General features: G+C 43.8%; 1 protein-coding gene across 10 annotated transcripts in view; it reads right to left on the reverse strand.

Annotated features, from left to right (window-relative positions):
* Positions 1 to 6811: 6811 nt before the first annotated feature.
* LOC149871317 (inner centromere protein-like) overlaps positions 6812 to 16570 on the reverse strand; it is a 49152-nt gene continuing 39393 nt past the window's right edge. For 4 of the 10 annotated variants that reach the window (XM_090032312.1, XM_090032311.1, XM_090032310.1 and 1 more), the window contains exons 17-18: positions 15385 to 15541; positions 6812 to 14821 (exon numbers count right to left, since the gene is read on the reverse strand). In XM_090032312.1, the coding sequence (XP_089888438.1) occupies positions 14610 to 14821; positions 15385 to 15541 (369 nt within the window). In that variant the 3' untranslated portion in view covers positions 6812 to 14609. Of the gene's footprint in view, positions 14822 to 15384; positions 15542 to 16570 lie in introns of those variants that run through there. The other 6 variants (XR_016440202.1, XR_016440203.1, XR_016440199.1 and 3 more) reach the window with 6 other exon arrangements.

Here is a 16570-nt window from a genome sequence, read left to right on the forward strand (position 1 = left end):
GAGTTCAAGGATGAAGAGCAAAATTCTAAAGTGAACTTGGATTTATATACTCAATTTACCTGAACCAACTTAAAAAATCTTGCTAAATAAGCTTAACGAATACAGAAATCTAACTCATAGGTTATTTCCTAATTAATATGAACTGTTTGATATAATAATAAAGGGTACCCTGCTTGTCGGTAGGTAGAAATGCCTATTTTGAATCACTTATTTCAGCTATGCTTATTTCAGCTATGCTTTGTCCTAAACCGGATCTAACTGGTGTACAGCCACTAAATGCACTCAAAGTGACCTTGAACAAATTTATTTTAAGCTGTCTTGTTCTCGCCACCTGAACTCATTTCGTGAGACAAAATGAGGCAATTACATATACTCAGTGGTCTGGTTATTTTCCAAGTGTAGAAGAAAAGAGAGCTGGAGGGATTTTCCTGAAATTTACTGTAGAGGAGGCAGCAATTCAGGCTAGTTTCTGATCCTCTGTGGGCTAGACTGGTTTTTGCAGCATCACACAGGGCACATCTACATTATTGTGCAGTTGACTAATTAACACTCCGGCTGCTGGCCAGGATCCCAGCGGCAAGAGCACCACAGCTGCAGCTCCAAGGCCCCCAGAACCCCAGGTAAGACTGCTGGGGTCAGCACAGTTGCTGGCCTCATCCTTCCCTACCCCACCCAGGGAAACCTGCTGTGAGCCAGAGGGCATGTGGCATGGGCATTCCCCATGCCCAGCTTACAGTGGCACAAGCTGTGCTGCTGCTACTTGTACCCAGGGAAAGAAATATCCGTACTTATGTGGATGTGGCCCATGGAGAAAAAAGCCTAATCTTCAATTTAGGCACCAGGCTGGGGCAGGTGGCTGCTGTAGCCCTGGCTCTGTAGCCAGGTTAGGGCAAACCACTGCCTCAGCAGCTGTCTGCCCTGAGCCAGGGTGGCTTGTGTGGCAGGGGTGGAGGTAAACAGCAGGGAGAGTCCAGGGGAAATCATGCAGTGGGAGGGAAGGGGGGCACATGATGGGAGTAGGGGCATGCAAGGGAGACACAGCATGCAGCTTGCCTGCCCAGCCATCTATCCCGCCCTGGCCACTTGCCACCTCCCTCAGCACTTACCTTCAGCTCTGGCCCTGACCCAGCTGGGTTTGGAGCTGCCACTATTACTTCTGCCTGGCTGGGCTGAGCCAGGTCCAGGGCCATTGCCACTGACTGCCCTGGAGCCAGAGCCACTGCAGCAGGTAAGCAGCAAAGAGCGGGGCAAGTGGCCAGTTGGGGGCAGGTACCAAAGATAGGGAGCAGGAGGCAGGGACAGGCACAGTAGGGGCAAGAGATGGGGCAGCTGGCAGTAGGGAGGCAGGGGCCAAGCAGCAGGGGTGGCAGCATTGTGGAGGCAAGGGGCAGGGGGGAAAAAGTGACAAGAGGGCAGGCACAAGTACAGTGGGGAAGGGGCAAGGGCAGCAGACAGTGGGGACAAGGGGTGGACATCTGGCAGCTTGTCTCCCACTGCAGTGCTGGGGGGAGGGATGAGTTTAAGTTGATCCCCAGTATTTAGATTCTGTACATGGAAAATGATAAACAACTCATCACTTTCCATGAATAAAATCTAACAACTGGGGGGATGTTTTAAATTCAAATTCATTTGGATTCGGGTAAATACTATAGGAATCTGTAGAGTTAAATATATTCTGACCTGTTGTGATCTTTCTAGCGTTCTGAGTTTCCATAGTCAAAAAATAATGAAAACTACGAGTTGGCATTTTCTGGGGGGTGCCTTGAGTCCAAAAAAGTTGAGAACCACAGCTTAGGTTATACATCACAATTATAAAGCCATGAGACAAGTTCTCTGTAGCAGGAAGTGTTTCTTATAGCAACTGCCAGAGAACTCCCCGGTACGGTTCTCTTTCTTAACCCATTTCATGAGACAAAATGTGACAATTACATATACTCAGTGGTTTGGTTATTTTCTGGGTGTGGAAGAAAAGAGAGCTGGAGGGATTTTCCTCAAATTTACTGTAGAGGAGGCAGCAGTTCAGGCTGGTTTCTGATTCTCTGTTGGCCAAACTCTTTTTTGCAGCATCACACGGCACATTTACATTACTGTGCAGATCACTAATTAACTGCACAGTAAATCTCTTGGTATCTACATGTGCACCCCTATTAGGGTGCATGAAACTAATAAACTCCACAGCAGGGTAGTACTTACATTTTACAAGTACTACCCTGCTGCAGAGGGTTTATGTGCAGCAGCACACATGTGGATGTTGCCCTGGCTGGCTGGGGCACAGGGTACTTCAGGGTGGGGCTAGCCAGCAGGCAACCCCTATATTGAAGCATCCTCATGCCTCGGTCAGCCCCTCTGCTGTCTGTGGAGCCTGGTCAGAGCAGTCATGAGCTGGCACTTTGACCCCCAGGGTCCCCTGCCAGCTTGGGCTGCTCCTACTGGGCTCCATGTGCTGCACATGAATAAACTCTGGAGCAATATGCAGATACACGTTCAAACTGCACACACGGGAGCAAAAAACTCTGGAGCAATAAGCTCCAGAGTTTATTTGTGTGCATTAATTGCATGTGTAGACCCACCCACAGAAATATTTAACAATGCCCAAGGGAAAGCGAGGCTGTTGTTCATTCAAGCATTTTGTGCATAAACAGCCATGGCACTGTATTTTTACAGAGGGACAGGTGTACACAACTGACACTGGAGACATAATTTTCATCCTTGGGATTTCTGTTAGGCCCTCCACCAAAATATCTCTGCAACCAAACCATCCCCTCACCAAAAAAAAAAAAAAAAAAGAAACCCCACAAAAAACAAGCAAAAACCCTTAACTAACCAAGTAAAAACACCAATACTAATTTTAAAAAGTGATTAGTGATTTGGGGTGTCTCAACTTATGCTTGCTGTTTGAAATATCATAAAAACCCTGATATTCAAAACACGTTATGCACCTCTTCTCTGAGCAACCTGAAAAATGTCTCAGGTTAAGCAACCCAAAATAGAGGCTTCCCCAAATCCTGAGTCATTTTTTTAAAACCTAGGCCATGACTTTTTACTTCTGGCATTTAAATTCTCATAACAGCCAGGTGATCCACTCTGTTCCTTGCCCCATGAAGGCATAACTGAACCGTCCATGGACGAAGTGACTAAACTAGGAAAGTTTACAATATACAATCAGGAAAGAGTCCTTGCTCTGTATTGCTGTAGTACAATTTGCATTCCTTTCTGAAAGGAGGTCCCCATAATCCTATCCCTACTGAAATCAACAGAGGTTTCGTTACTGACTTCTGTAGAACAAAGAGTTGGATCCCAGGAACAGCTACTGCTAAAGTGCAGTGAATGGTGGCCTTTAGAAAAAAAGCTGATGAGATTGGATGCAGACAGTCACAGCATGCTAGGAACTCTCTTAAATTCCTCTGTCTTTTTTTTTTTTTTTTTACTTTAACATACTTTTAGAACAAGACCTTTGTGCACACCCTGCTCTTCTATCCCTAGATACATCCCAAGCAGTGACTTGCAACCATGCTAGGATTTTCACGTAGTTTGTAATAGCTTGTAATTGCCCAAAGAATTGATTCAACGCATAGCAGACACACTGAAATTGTAGTCTGAACAAAATATAACTGAAGGTCTCCAAAATGAGAGGTTCATGGGGTTTTTGACTCTGAGTTTCCCTTCTTTCATTATGCATGCAAGATTATTAACATGTTGGCTGGCTTCAGTTTTCTTATCAGGAGGCAAGGTCTGTTCTTCCTTCTGTTGGACTATCACTTTGCTTTTGTATAATCAGCTTCTTGTCTGGTCATGGTGGCTGGTAAACCCTAATTTTCTTGCAGTTCCCCAGTAGATGGACAGCTAGGTGGTAAAAAGCAAGGTTAATGTCTATAATTACAAGGAAACTTTTAGTGAGGTGAGGACTGGCACAGAGCTGTGGTCAACCCAGGCTGCAAGCTGAGTCAGCCCTGTTTAATATGCAGCTGCTGTCAGGAAAAACCACATCCTACTCATTATACAAATCACTGGTAAGCAGAATTGCAGTGGTAGCAGCTGCTCCAGGAGGCTTTTGTCCCTGCCCCGAGCACTGCCTAGAAATTCCCTTTCACCCTGTCTGCTCCCACGTCCATGTCATAAGGTGGCATGTAGAAATATCATTAGGGAAGTAGGGCTGATTTCATTTATCAGCTTATGGAAAGATGACTAAAGCAAGGGAAGTTTCTTTGTATTGCAGACGGGCCTCTAACTTCCTCACAAGATTCCTCTGGACAGCATACTTGCCAAAGACTTTACAAGTGACAAGCGTCACTAAGAGAAGCAACACATGACATGTTCCAAGGAGTCAAATTATATCCAATCAAACAGATATAACATGCGATATAAAAGACTGTCATCACTCCTCTGGCCTGAACTGAGATATGAGTACAGGCAAGATGATGCAGAGGCTGCAAATGTCATAGACAATCTGAGGTAAGGAAGACCTGAAATCCTCAGTTTGGAAGAAGCCAGTGTAATGTTAAAACCAATATTCCCCTCCTCCTTAGAATGAGGGCTGCTGCACATAGCTTAAGCTGTATTCTTTGCAGGTGGTAATACGATAACAGGAAAAAAAAGAAAAAAAACAGCTCAGCTGTGGAAAGCTATAAGCGGAGGGGAGAATGACTGAAGAAACATCATCTGTGTAGTTATGGAGCGCCTTCCCTGCTGGCCTCAAGGCATCCCATGCAAAGCACTTAGGCTTCAACATCGTCCTGAAATGGTTTGCATTTTGTACCTTATGGTTAATATTTATGTTACAATAATGCCAAAAAGGCCACAACCAGGGTGGGCCCCAGCATACCAGATATGACAGGAACAATGCAACACATTTATTTTCTTCTGGGGGACGTGTCTGTGAAGGGAAGGTAGGGCTCACCTACGTGAGTGTCACCATCTCTGTTGATGAAAGAGCCACATATGCAAGCCACGTTGGCTCTGTGACCTGCTCCAAAACCCACAGGTTATAGTGGCCTCAGCCTGGCTTTGATCAGGCAGTACATGGGCAAAAGGGCAGTTTAATATAAATATTTGGGGTCTGATCCAAAGCCCATCATAGCCAATAAACTCCACCAGATGTTGGACCAAGCCCAGACCTAGCCATTGCAAGCACCTATAGCAAGCAATACAATATTTCCAAAATAAGTGCCACAGCTGTTGGCAAAGACCTGGCACAGTCATCACAAGTGTCAGCTGAAGCTACATGACAGACCTGAGGTAGAAGGGGAGGATCACTAGACTGCTTAAACAGGCTGGTGACATAAAGCAGACAACTACATTTACTTTCAAACCAGAACCTATAAAGGGAACACCTGAGAAGAGACAGAGACACTGAATACATGAGAGTCATGAAGGGTGTGTGATACGTGAGGGATGTGGAAAGCATGGTACAGTCAAGGCACCCAAGGGGGAGCAGGAAATGCAGATTCACCTATAAAAACCCAGGCAAAGATGAGGCCTGTGGGTTCTCCTCATCACCTAATATGACCTGTGGATCCCCCAGAAAGACTTTTCTAAATACTTGGTTGAAAGGAGACACTGCCTTCAGGATTACATAAGACCTGTGCAAGGTTTTCAGGCTTGGCCCTGTACATAGGATGCTCACCAAAAGGTGTTGGAAACATCTGAAGCCCCTGGTGGGGGTGGAGGATGTTTGCTGGTTGTAGTCCCATGTATGGCTCTGGACTGACTCACGGATTTGGACTTGATTTGGCTGGGAACATGAAAAGTTTCTTAAAAAAAAAAATTGTTGTCTTTTTTGGGCTTATTACTTTGCATTTTAAGTTGGGCTAAGTTGTGTGTGCTATCGCTGTGTTTTACTGGGCTGTGTCTTAGCATAGGCCAGGTTTTTCTGTTGTTCTTTGTCATGTGCTTGAACTTGAAAATTGCTGTGCTCAATAAATGCTCTCTTCAGAGAATGGACTATTCTTGTTCAAACATTCATTAATTCAGTGCCACTTCCTAAACTCTAATATTAAGTCTGGTAATATAGGAGCATCATCTTTTTGGCTTCCATGTAATGGCTTTTGTTGTCAGAGGGGCTCCTGCGGTCTTCTGATCTCCCAGATGGTAACCAGCCTACTTACAGGTCTGGTCTGGCATGTCAGCTTTTCCGTCTGGGCTAAGAACTTTGATCTTCTTGTCACTGCTTCATTCTTATGGTTATGTGCGAGCTTAAACAGCAGTGGGTTTCATGTCAATGTAAAGATAATGCAAACAACTATGACTAAGGCCAAGAACAGTTAAGTAAGTTTCCAGTTCCTCAAGAGAAAACCTTCTTCCTTACTTTTTGCATACCCTTGAAGTTTGTAAAGGGCAGCAGGGCTGTGGTCTTTCCTCCATCTTTGCCTTTTCTTTTTTTTATAAAGCTAAAATAGCATTTTGGTAAAAACTTTCAGAATCTAATATAGTTATTGAAGGGTTAGGGGTCCTGCTGCTCGTCTTCAGCTGCTTTACTTACACTTCCATTTCATCAAGGACACCTCTGGGTGAATGTTTAGGATGTTTTCAAAATGAATGTGGAACAGAGCAAACAGAAAGGAAGCAGGAGGCAGTGGTCCTGCTTCATAGGAGTGATGCATGTACTTAATCACCATCTCATGACAGTTAGGCATTCAGCATGTTGCTTTAGCTACAGTAGACTCCCGATTTACGTGTATATTGTGTTTCTGAGAAACCTCATGTATAATCAAATTCGCGTGACTTGAGGTGAATTTTCCCATAGGAAATAATAGAAAAGTGAGGGGTTGCATTCCTTAGACTTCACATTTATGATACCAAAGGTACCAAAATAAAACTTTCAACTAATACTTTATTTATTATGTTACAAAAACATATTGTAAACATACTTATCCAGTTACATTTTAAGAAATGCACACAAAAACAACAAAATGGGCATACTGTACAACAATCTTCAATCAATGAGATGAATCTTCATCCAGGTCGAACAAATCAAAAGATGGCGGTGATCTCTCTCCCCCAGAAGTGGCTGGCTCTTCCCCAGAAGTGGAGGGCTGAGAGTCAGTTGTTTGAGTCAAGGTAGTGCTGTCCCGCTTCCTGAAGAACTTTTGCAAGGAAGACTGCACCGAGCAGCGCTGCTTCTCCCTGTAAAGCTCCATGTAGCAGGCATTTGCATTCTTCATCAGCCAGGCAACCTTAGTACTTCTTTCATGATTGGGGTCGTTTTCATCAAAAGGAGGCTAGGTAACCATCCAAAAGTTTGAATGCATCAGCCATGCCTTTCATCATGAGAACTTGGGGGGAGGGCCTTTTATTTTTTCCATGGGCTCTTCCAGCTCAAGAAAGTCCTTGTTTGGGAGTTCCTCCCTATGGGAATCAAAAAGCTCAGCCACATTTTCCTGGTTGATTATAGGTTAGGGGCTGACACTCTCAGCAGCACAGAGGCAGAGAGGGATCTTGGAGTCAGGATTGACTCCAGGATGAATATGATGAAGCAGGCAGAGCCAACCACACCCTGTCATGCATCAACAGGGGCATCACTAACAGGGCCAGAGAGGTCTTGCTCCCCCTCTATGCGGCACTGGTCAGGCCGCAACTGGAGTACTGCATTCAGTTCTGGGCGCCGCACTTCAAGAGGGACATGGAGAACCGGGAGAGGGTCCAGAGGAGGCCACGCGTATGGTTGGGGGCCTCCATGGCCAGCCCTATGAGAGGCTGAGGGACCTGAAATCTCTTCAGTCTCCGCAAGAGGAGACTGAGGGGGGATCTTGTGGCTGCTTACAACTTTATCAGGGGCCACCAGCAGGGACTCGGGGAAAGTCTGTTCACCAGGACCCCCCTTGGAGTCACCAGGAACAATGGCCACAAGGTGAGGGAGGATAGGTTTAGGTTAGATATGAGGAAGAACTACTTCATGGTAAGGGTGGCCAGAGCCTGGAATAGGCTTCCCAGACAGGTGGTGCTCTCACCTTCCCTGGAGGTCTTCAAGAGGAGACTGGATAGGCACCTGGCTGGGGTCTTATGATCCCTGCCACTCCCAGTGCTCCTTCCTGCCCACGGCAGGGGGTCGGACTAGATGATCTGTCTAGGTCCCTTCCGACTCAGTGTTTCTGTGATTCTACGACCTGCTCAAAGCTCACACTCTCAGCCATTTCAACAATCTCATGCCTTGCATCACTGATAAATCTGTCAGCAGCAAAGCCTCGTGAATCATTCACAACAGCAGGCCAGATGTTTTTTCAGACACCATTAAGGCACTGCTGCATAACATTATTCCAGGCGTCTCTGATGATGTCTATGGCCCTCTTGATGTTTAATTTCTTTCAAAATTCTTTGACATTTGTCTTTTCCTTTGACTCTGTCTCATTGATAAGTTTCTTGAAGGCCCTCTGTAGATAATAGCTCTTGAAAGCTTGAATAACAGCCTGATCCATGGGCTGGATACGTGATGTTGTATTCCATGGCAAGAACAGCACCTTAATGTTCTCACTGAGGTTGCCAAGGCTCGTGGGGTGTCCTGGAGCATTATCAAGAAGCAGTAGAATTTTGAAAGGCAGATCTTGCCTATCACAATAAGCCCTCAATTTCAAATGCAGCAGACTGGAAAACTAACCTTCAAACAATGATCCAGTAACCCCTTCCTGGTTGGCTCTCCAATAAACAGGCAGATGTCCTTTTGCATAAACTTTATGTGCCTGAGGGTTTTCAGTGTGGTAAACCACGAACGGTTTGAGCTTGAAGTCGCCAGCTGTGTTCGCTCCAAGCAGCAGTGTGCTGCGATCCTTCTTGGCCATGAACCCTGGGGAGGTTTTCTCCTTGACCGAGATAAATGTTCGACTCAGAATCCATTTCCAGAAGAGTCTGGTTTCATCCAAGTTGAAAACTTGCCTCGGATCATAGCTTCCTTCCTCAATGGCAGCCTGTAGGATTGAAGGAAATTTATCTGCAGCACTTTTGTCAGCAGCTGCTGCTTCCCCCATCAGTTTGAGATTATGACATCCATGCCATGCTTTAAATCTATCAAACCATCTCGCACTTGCATTAAATGGCTTGGCTTCCGGATCATCATGTTTTAACACTTTATAAATGCTGCATGCCTTTGTTTGAATCACCTGAGTCGAAAACAGCACATGTTCTTGATTCTGGTGCTCAATCCATGTTGTCAACATGCATTCCATTTTCTCCATGATAGCCAACCTTGTTAATGAAACAAGGGCAGTAGATAAATATGTAGCACTCTTACAGGACTCCTTAATTTTCTCTGATTGTCCCTAATTGTACAGAGAGTTGACTCACTGAGCCCTGTAGCACACCTAATTTCCTTTGTCTTCTCACCTCTTTCATAGCTCTTTACAACTTCAAGTTTTTCTTCCAAAGTTATAGTTTTTCTTTTCCTTGTAGAGGCGGAAGCACTTGTAGAATCACTACTAGAAGCACTCATCTTGAACACTTAATGAATGCTGCTGCCACAATGGTGACACTGAGACTGAGCGAGCCCCCAGACTCCTGCTGGGAAACCCAAGCTGTGCGTAACTCCATTTGACTCAGTCTGCACATCTCACAAGGCGTTTGTGTATATGTGCGAATGACACGCATCTTGGGGTGTATTTTTCTGTTTCGGTGTTAATATTAATTCACATAAATGCGAGACATGGGTAAGTCAAATACATGTAAAATGGGGGTCTACTGTATTTTAACCTCTTCTATTCTTCTCATACAAGGCATGTTCAAAAAGAAACGGAAGCATCTTATTCTAAATTGATCACTGAAATTGGGCATATAATAAAGAGCAGTAGTGACAAGGAAAACACGTTGAAAATTAAAAACCAGCTTAGGAAATGTGAAGAACCCCCCATCAATGGAAATATCCACAGTGAAATTAGACAACCACCCATCTGCCCTGGCTTTGGACAATCCTCTCACAACGGAAGAAACCACTTACGAGAGAGGCAGCATACAGCAAACAATTGTGCATTAGAATGACTAAGTGTTTATTCTACAGCAGGAATAGCACAGATAATGGAAGTTCATCCTACAGCTCGCCTCTCTCCGGTTCCTCAGGGATTTACTGATCAGCGTGTCAACTCATGCCTGCTGTTATATTTTTTGAGATACCTAGATCTATCCCCGAAGAACTGGACTGAAATGATAGTTTCCTTGTTAGCTACCAAAAACAGAAATTGTGATTGAACAGCTTTCTCCTGACTCAGGTTGGTGAAGAGGTACAGATTGCCTTAGCCACCTCTTGAGTTCCTGTCTCACTCCATGTGACACTGAAGATGCTTACACAGAACTCTGAATATCATTAATGATTACCCTAACCTAGAATCTTAAATCGCCTGTATGAGGAAATGGCTATTGTAAGAAAGGTTTGCTCTTACAAAGCACTATTTGTCCATTTGTAAAAAATGTTTCACAAGTCAGGAGGCGCTAGTTGGGCAACTGAAATAAAGTTGGGAGGGAGTGACTCAGTCTTCTAGAATGAGCAGAGACTCTCATCATGATTATGCAAAAATCACTAGACCTCACACTATGCACTAGAAGTCACAAGCAACTGTATGACTGGCAGGATGGACAAATGTGGCCACTGTTTAGCTGAGCATGAAAAGCCCAGCCTATACATGAGGCTTTTTGTTCCTATTCTTCACCTACATTAAGGCAATAATCTCAGCTGACAGGCCACTTAAGAAGTTTTGGTGAGCTGTTGAAGGCTATGCACACAATCTTTTAGAAGATATTCATTTTAACAAATTACAGTTAAAAACGTATCATATACTAAAAATCAAATATCTACTATAATGTATTTTAATTTTACTTCCAAAAAATAATTGTTGTCCCGATTAATGTTTTTTTTTTTCCAGTAATGTGTATAGATGTGATTACATAATACCCCAAAATAAAGCCTTACTCTTGTATAGTGTGTGTGTGGAAGGGAAAGGAGGTGGTAGGGTGAGCCATGGGCCAAATACAATTAATTGGCACACTGTGCTAATCAGCTCGCAGTGTGTATTTTGCCCATCCCTGACCTAGAACCTCCAAACACAGGTAGCTAGAACACTACAGGCCACCATCAATCTCAAGTGCTTTTTTCAGCCAAGAACCTTGTCACATATCTATCAAACCCAGCAGTCTTTCCTGCCCAAGTGCAGGGGGCTGGACCCAATGAGTGTGTGAGGTCCCTTCCAGCACACTGGAGTTTGCTGGTAATGAAGGTAGTCAGGGGACCACTATTCTTTGCTGGAGGCTGCTGAGTTGGATGTTGAGTACAGATTTGGGAGGCAGCACCATATCTATGCAAGGTACATCCAGTCCCCATCCAGCTACTTGACTTGGCAGGACAAAGAAAGCTGATTTTGCTAAATGTTACGATAGTGGACCCTCTCTCGCACTTATTTTTCCATGCCATGTATTGTGCAGCTATTTAGAAATGTGCAAATGTCTCAAGTTGAACAGGACAGGAAACAGTCATAAATCTGGGGTGGGAGAGATCAGCTTGTACTTTTAAGGTCAATATCTGAACAACCTTCTTCACACTCACTTCCTCAGCCAGCTTCCCCCTACGACTCATTATGTCACAGTGAACTTCTATGGGTAAGAAGAGTTTGATTTTGGAAGGGGGCGGGGGGAGTTCTGGGGCTTTTAAATCAGATGTAGAACAATAACAGGGACCTGGAGAAGGTTCATCAGGGCAAGAAATGAAAGGAAAGCTTCCCCCATTTTAGGTAAAAGCTCACTATGCTCATCGCACTTAATTTGCTATTTTGCTTCCAACCTGTTAATGGGATAGCTTCTGGGGAAGCAAAGAAAGAAAGAAAAAAAGTTGTCCTAAAAATGGCTGTCCAAAAACTGAGTACTTCCTGTAACTAAGGCTTATCAGAATTTAAAATGGAATATCTATTCCACCATAACTCCCTATGCGATTACTCGGATTCCAGGCTAAGAGTGACTTTCTGCATTTTAGCTTAATCAAAAAAGATTATACAGATGCTCTCTGCAAAATGAGTTGCCCTACATAGTGTTAGTGCAGGATAACGATTACATTTTAAATGCACACCCTAGTTTACTCCACACTGACTTTCCTATGTAGACAAGCCCACAAGATAAGTCTAATTATCTTTAGGTGTGGCTGAATTCAGTTTAGTTTGTGCATTTGACAGTATTTTGCACTATCACTCTCATCCTTATATTGTGGATGTACAGCTTGTGACCCCTGCTGGCTCCATGGCACCTCCACCATGAGGCTCCTTCCTGCCAAGGCCCATTGTACCACAGGTCCTTCATTACATGCATTTACCAGTAACAGCAGCTCTACATGAGAAGAGAGAAAAGAAGTTTTGAGTTCCCCTGCCTAGAGTTGACAGCTCCCTCATGCCTGAAGAGCTCTGTAACCTTAGCTGTGAACTGCAGGAAATGATCACTATCACTTATTTGGCTAAAATGGCAGGATCACTAGTATAGACGAAGTGATACCAGGTGCCCACCCTCCCATCTCCCGGTTAAGGGGGCTAATTTAAAGCAGCCCTGAATCCTGTGGATGCAAGGGAAGGTAAATGAACACAGACCTCAACTGTTGCTCATTTTAAAGTAGAAGTTACAACTGTTTCCATTATTGCCGTTTCCTTAGTGTAAGGCCAGGTTTAAGCAAAGCTAAGAAAGCTATTGCTAACAGAAGCAGTGGGTGCTTGGGGAAGTGTTTAAGGATATTAACCCACTTCAGCAGGTGTGGTCAGTGCAGGTCAGAACTTGTTCTAATTTTACTTCCATGACCCTGGGAGAATTGGGTTAAGCACGTCTTTCATTTAAAAATTTAGTTTCCCAGTCTGGCTGCAGCATGAGGTTACTCCCAGCTTCTCCCCTCCCAAGTCAAACCACAGCCTGTGAGGCAGAGCTCCATGGTCTAGTTCTTGACTATGCAAGTCAGCAAGTGGGTCAGCACCAACAAGCAAATTCACCTGTCAAAGGGTGAGTCAATGAAGAGCACAACCAGTCCTCTCAGAAAGCTGGTGAAGAAGTGTGCCTCTGATCCACATGTCAATGTACCTCTGTAACAAGAAAGCAATACTAATCAGTAAAGCCCTTCCTTTCCTTCTGGCTCTGCTATTCACCTAGCTCAAATCCAAGCTGACAGCCTGAAAAGCTTCCAAAGCACATACAAAAATTCAGCTTGACAGTTTCCAACTCTACTTAAGTTACCTCACCCCAGCACAGGGGCTGACTGAAACATGATTGAGGGAGGATGCTTGCAGAGATAGGAGTGCTTCTCAGGCATGAACTGTTCCAAACTATTTCATTTTCACCTGCTTTGACTTAAACATGGAAGAAATTATACAAAAGGGACAGTTACTCCATGTCCAATTCCCAAGAACAGCTTCAACAATGTCAGGAATAGACCTAAGGGAATCGTACAAAAACCTCAAACAAAATAATCTGTTGGAAACAGCCTTTTCTCCTCCTGGGCACAGCAGCTGTAGAAGCTAGTGGACACAGAACTGTGTTGCAGAGCAACTGCCAGTGAAGAGATGCAGAGATCTACAGTGTAAGGCTTTTGAAAGCTCAGGTATATTCAGAAGAACACAGTTCTGCTCTTTTACACCATCCGACTATACAGCCTCTTCAGCCACAGCTTCCTGGGCAAGTTGTCTAGAGAACTAGGTTCAGCCAGTGCACAGCTGACAAAAGGAGACGTCAAGGTAGACTATTAGCTGAAAAGAGCAGTGAGCAAAATCAAAATCCTTAAAGGACTGTACAGAATCTTCCTTTCCAGTCTGACTCGACATAGCTGGACCATCTCCTTTTGGTATACAACTAAGAGGCAGTAAATAAACACATCTGTAGATGTCATTTGTTCAGTGCATGGCTTCTGCAGGAGACATTTCTCCTGTCTGGGATGACTGCACTGAACTCAGAAGCATGTCCAGCAAAGAAACATCTGGAAGTGGATTTAGATATTTAAAAAAAAAAAAAAAAAAAGTCAGAATGGTGATAAGTTTATTCAAGCACATGAAACAGGATAGAAAGTTCTGTTTGGACCAAGACAAAAATCAAATTTCAGATCAAAGTAACAGAGACCACACTGTGTAGAAAAGTGAACGTACAGCACATGCCACACTGGCATAGCAAGTCACACTCTTTTAAAAAAGAGATTCTCCTCCACATAAAAATCCTAGGTAAAGTTATTTGGATGATTCAGATAGCTCAAAGACACAAACTGTGACAAAGGTATCAGCTCTTCCTTTGATGGCTGCGCTTCCCATGGTTGTTGGTTCTACAAATGTCTCTCAAAGTAAACTAGTTAGAGAAGACTAGCAGAATCTGGCAGCAACACATGAAACATGAAAGGGGATAGGGTACAAAAAAGAACCAAAAAAGCAGTCACATTATTAAGAACGTGTAGGGTTGTTTTTATCAGTAAGCCTGTGTCCTTCCCCTTAGAGCACAGTTCCAGACAGGAAGAATGGTCCTGCTTATTTACTAAACTAGAACATTTTATTTAAAGTCTTTATCTATAAAAACGCAACTATCCAAAGTAATTGAAGTTTTCAGTATTAGAAAAATCTCAGTATTAGAAAAAACCTGAAAAAGATGACAGACTGAAGTGCCAAACTGCAGCGTGATGGACATTTTCCTCATCCTCAGTTTTTGAAGCTGTAGGACAGGCCAAAAGCGGGTTTGGTACCAGGAAGGGGTGGAGAATGCCAGACAGCAGAACTTGTGCGTTTGAAGTACCGTGGCTTGTTCTTGTAGAAAATGTCCTCCAGTTTGGGGCTTGCAATAACTCCGAAGAGCAAGTCAGTATTTGGAGGGTTGTAGTACTGGTATGTAACAGCTTGATTAAGCTGAGACCCTGGGAAAATAACCACCAAGTTATGTGAGCAGATTTATAGGCAACAGGTCAGTTACTTAAATTTGCTACTTAAATTACAGAGGTCCTAAGAGACTGTAATCGCAAGCTATCATATGAAGCCAAAAAGGCTAGGAGCAATCCTCCTCCTTCTAGGCTTAGTGTGGGCATGTTCAGTACTAAATCCCTTCAATCTGGAAAGCACTTGATCCCTTTTTATGCAAAATCTATAGCCATCCTCACACTGAACTGCAATCTAAAACACTCTTCACATTACAGGTATCCCAAGGACTTTTCCCCTTCTAGCAACTAGCCTATGATGATTCAAACCTTCTCTTTTTGGATACTGTAGACCTTTATCTTAAGACAAGGTGGCAGAGGATTTTGTAGTAGTATCAAACTAACAGCACTTAAAAGACTGTAGCTCCTCCAGCACCACACAGCAGTGATGTCCCATGCACTCTCCTGAACTAGGAAGGAAGCCCAAAGTCTAAGTGAGACATACCTGGAGTCTCCTGCATTCAAAGATAAAACTGTACTACCAGTATAACAAAGTTAGTACTTACCATTGGCCCAGGTGGGAATGGGCTTACGGGGCTGGCTCTCATCATCTGTGGAGTCATCGCTGTTCAGATCCATCCCATAATTATTTGGATTTACCTTGGGGAACTTGGATTCTTTTGGGCCCTTAGCTGGCCCTTGGCAAGAGCTGGAGGCAGAGGTCTGAAACCACACAAATGTAAGTTATATTATCCTGGTACTTCTCTCTGAAGGTGGCGATGGGACAAGTTAGATTGACAGAAATTAGTAATGGGTTTTAACTATTGTTTGTTTATTGGGGAAACTTCCCAAAGTTGTAGGAATAGCAGATTTACACTGTATATTCAAAAATTACTGGTGTTGATTGATTAATGCCTAAACATCATTACTGTTAATGCAACACTGGGTGTGACCTGCAAATTACTAATATGCTTTCAATTATGATGGGTAGGCCAATGAATTACACTTGACATGATGTGTCGCTACTTGTTTTCCATAGTTCAGCTCTGTTCACTTTAGGGTAACACATGTGGCACAACACCAGCCAGTTCAGTCCCAAGTCCAAGAACTTTTAAAGAAACCTTACTGAGGGTACAGGAACAAACCATTCTGATGTGCACGAAGACTCCCAAGTGTAGCAGGCAACCAGCTTGGCTTAGCAGAAAACTCTTCAGTGACCTTAAACACAAAAAGAAAGCTTACAAGAAGTGGAAGCCTGGACAGATGACTAGGGAGGAGTATTGCTCAGACATGCAGGGAGGAAATCAGGAAAACCAAAGTGCAACTGGAGTTGCAGCTAGCAAGGGACATGAAGGTTAACAATAAGGGTTTCTACAAGTACATTAGCTACAAAAGAAAGGTCAGGGAAAGTGTGGGTCCCTTACTGAATGCAGGGAGGCAACCTAATGATATGGAATGAGGAAAAGGCTGAAGTACTCAATGCCTTTCTTACTTTGGTCTTCACAGGCAAGGTCAGTTCCTAGATTACCGCACCTGGCAGCACAGTTTGAAGACATAAGCAGCCCTTTGTGGCAAAAAACAGGTTAAGAACTATTTAGAAAAAGCTGGATGTGAACAAGTCCATGGGGCTGGATACAGCACATCCAAGAGTGGCTGACGATTGTAGAGGTGCTGACCATTAGCTTTGAAAACTCTTTGTGATCAGAGGAGGTCCCAGACAACAGGAAAAGAGCAAATATAGTACACAGCTTT

Source organism: Crocodylus siamensis, chromosome 2, assembly GCF_052110815.1.
Source record: "Crocodylus siamensis isolate JL-2025a chromosome 2, ASM5211081v1, whole genome shotgun sequence".
NCBI classification, from domain to species: domain Eukaryota; kingdom Metazoa; phylum Chordata; order Crocodylia; family Crocodylidae; genus Crocodylus; species Crocodylus siamensis.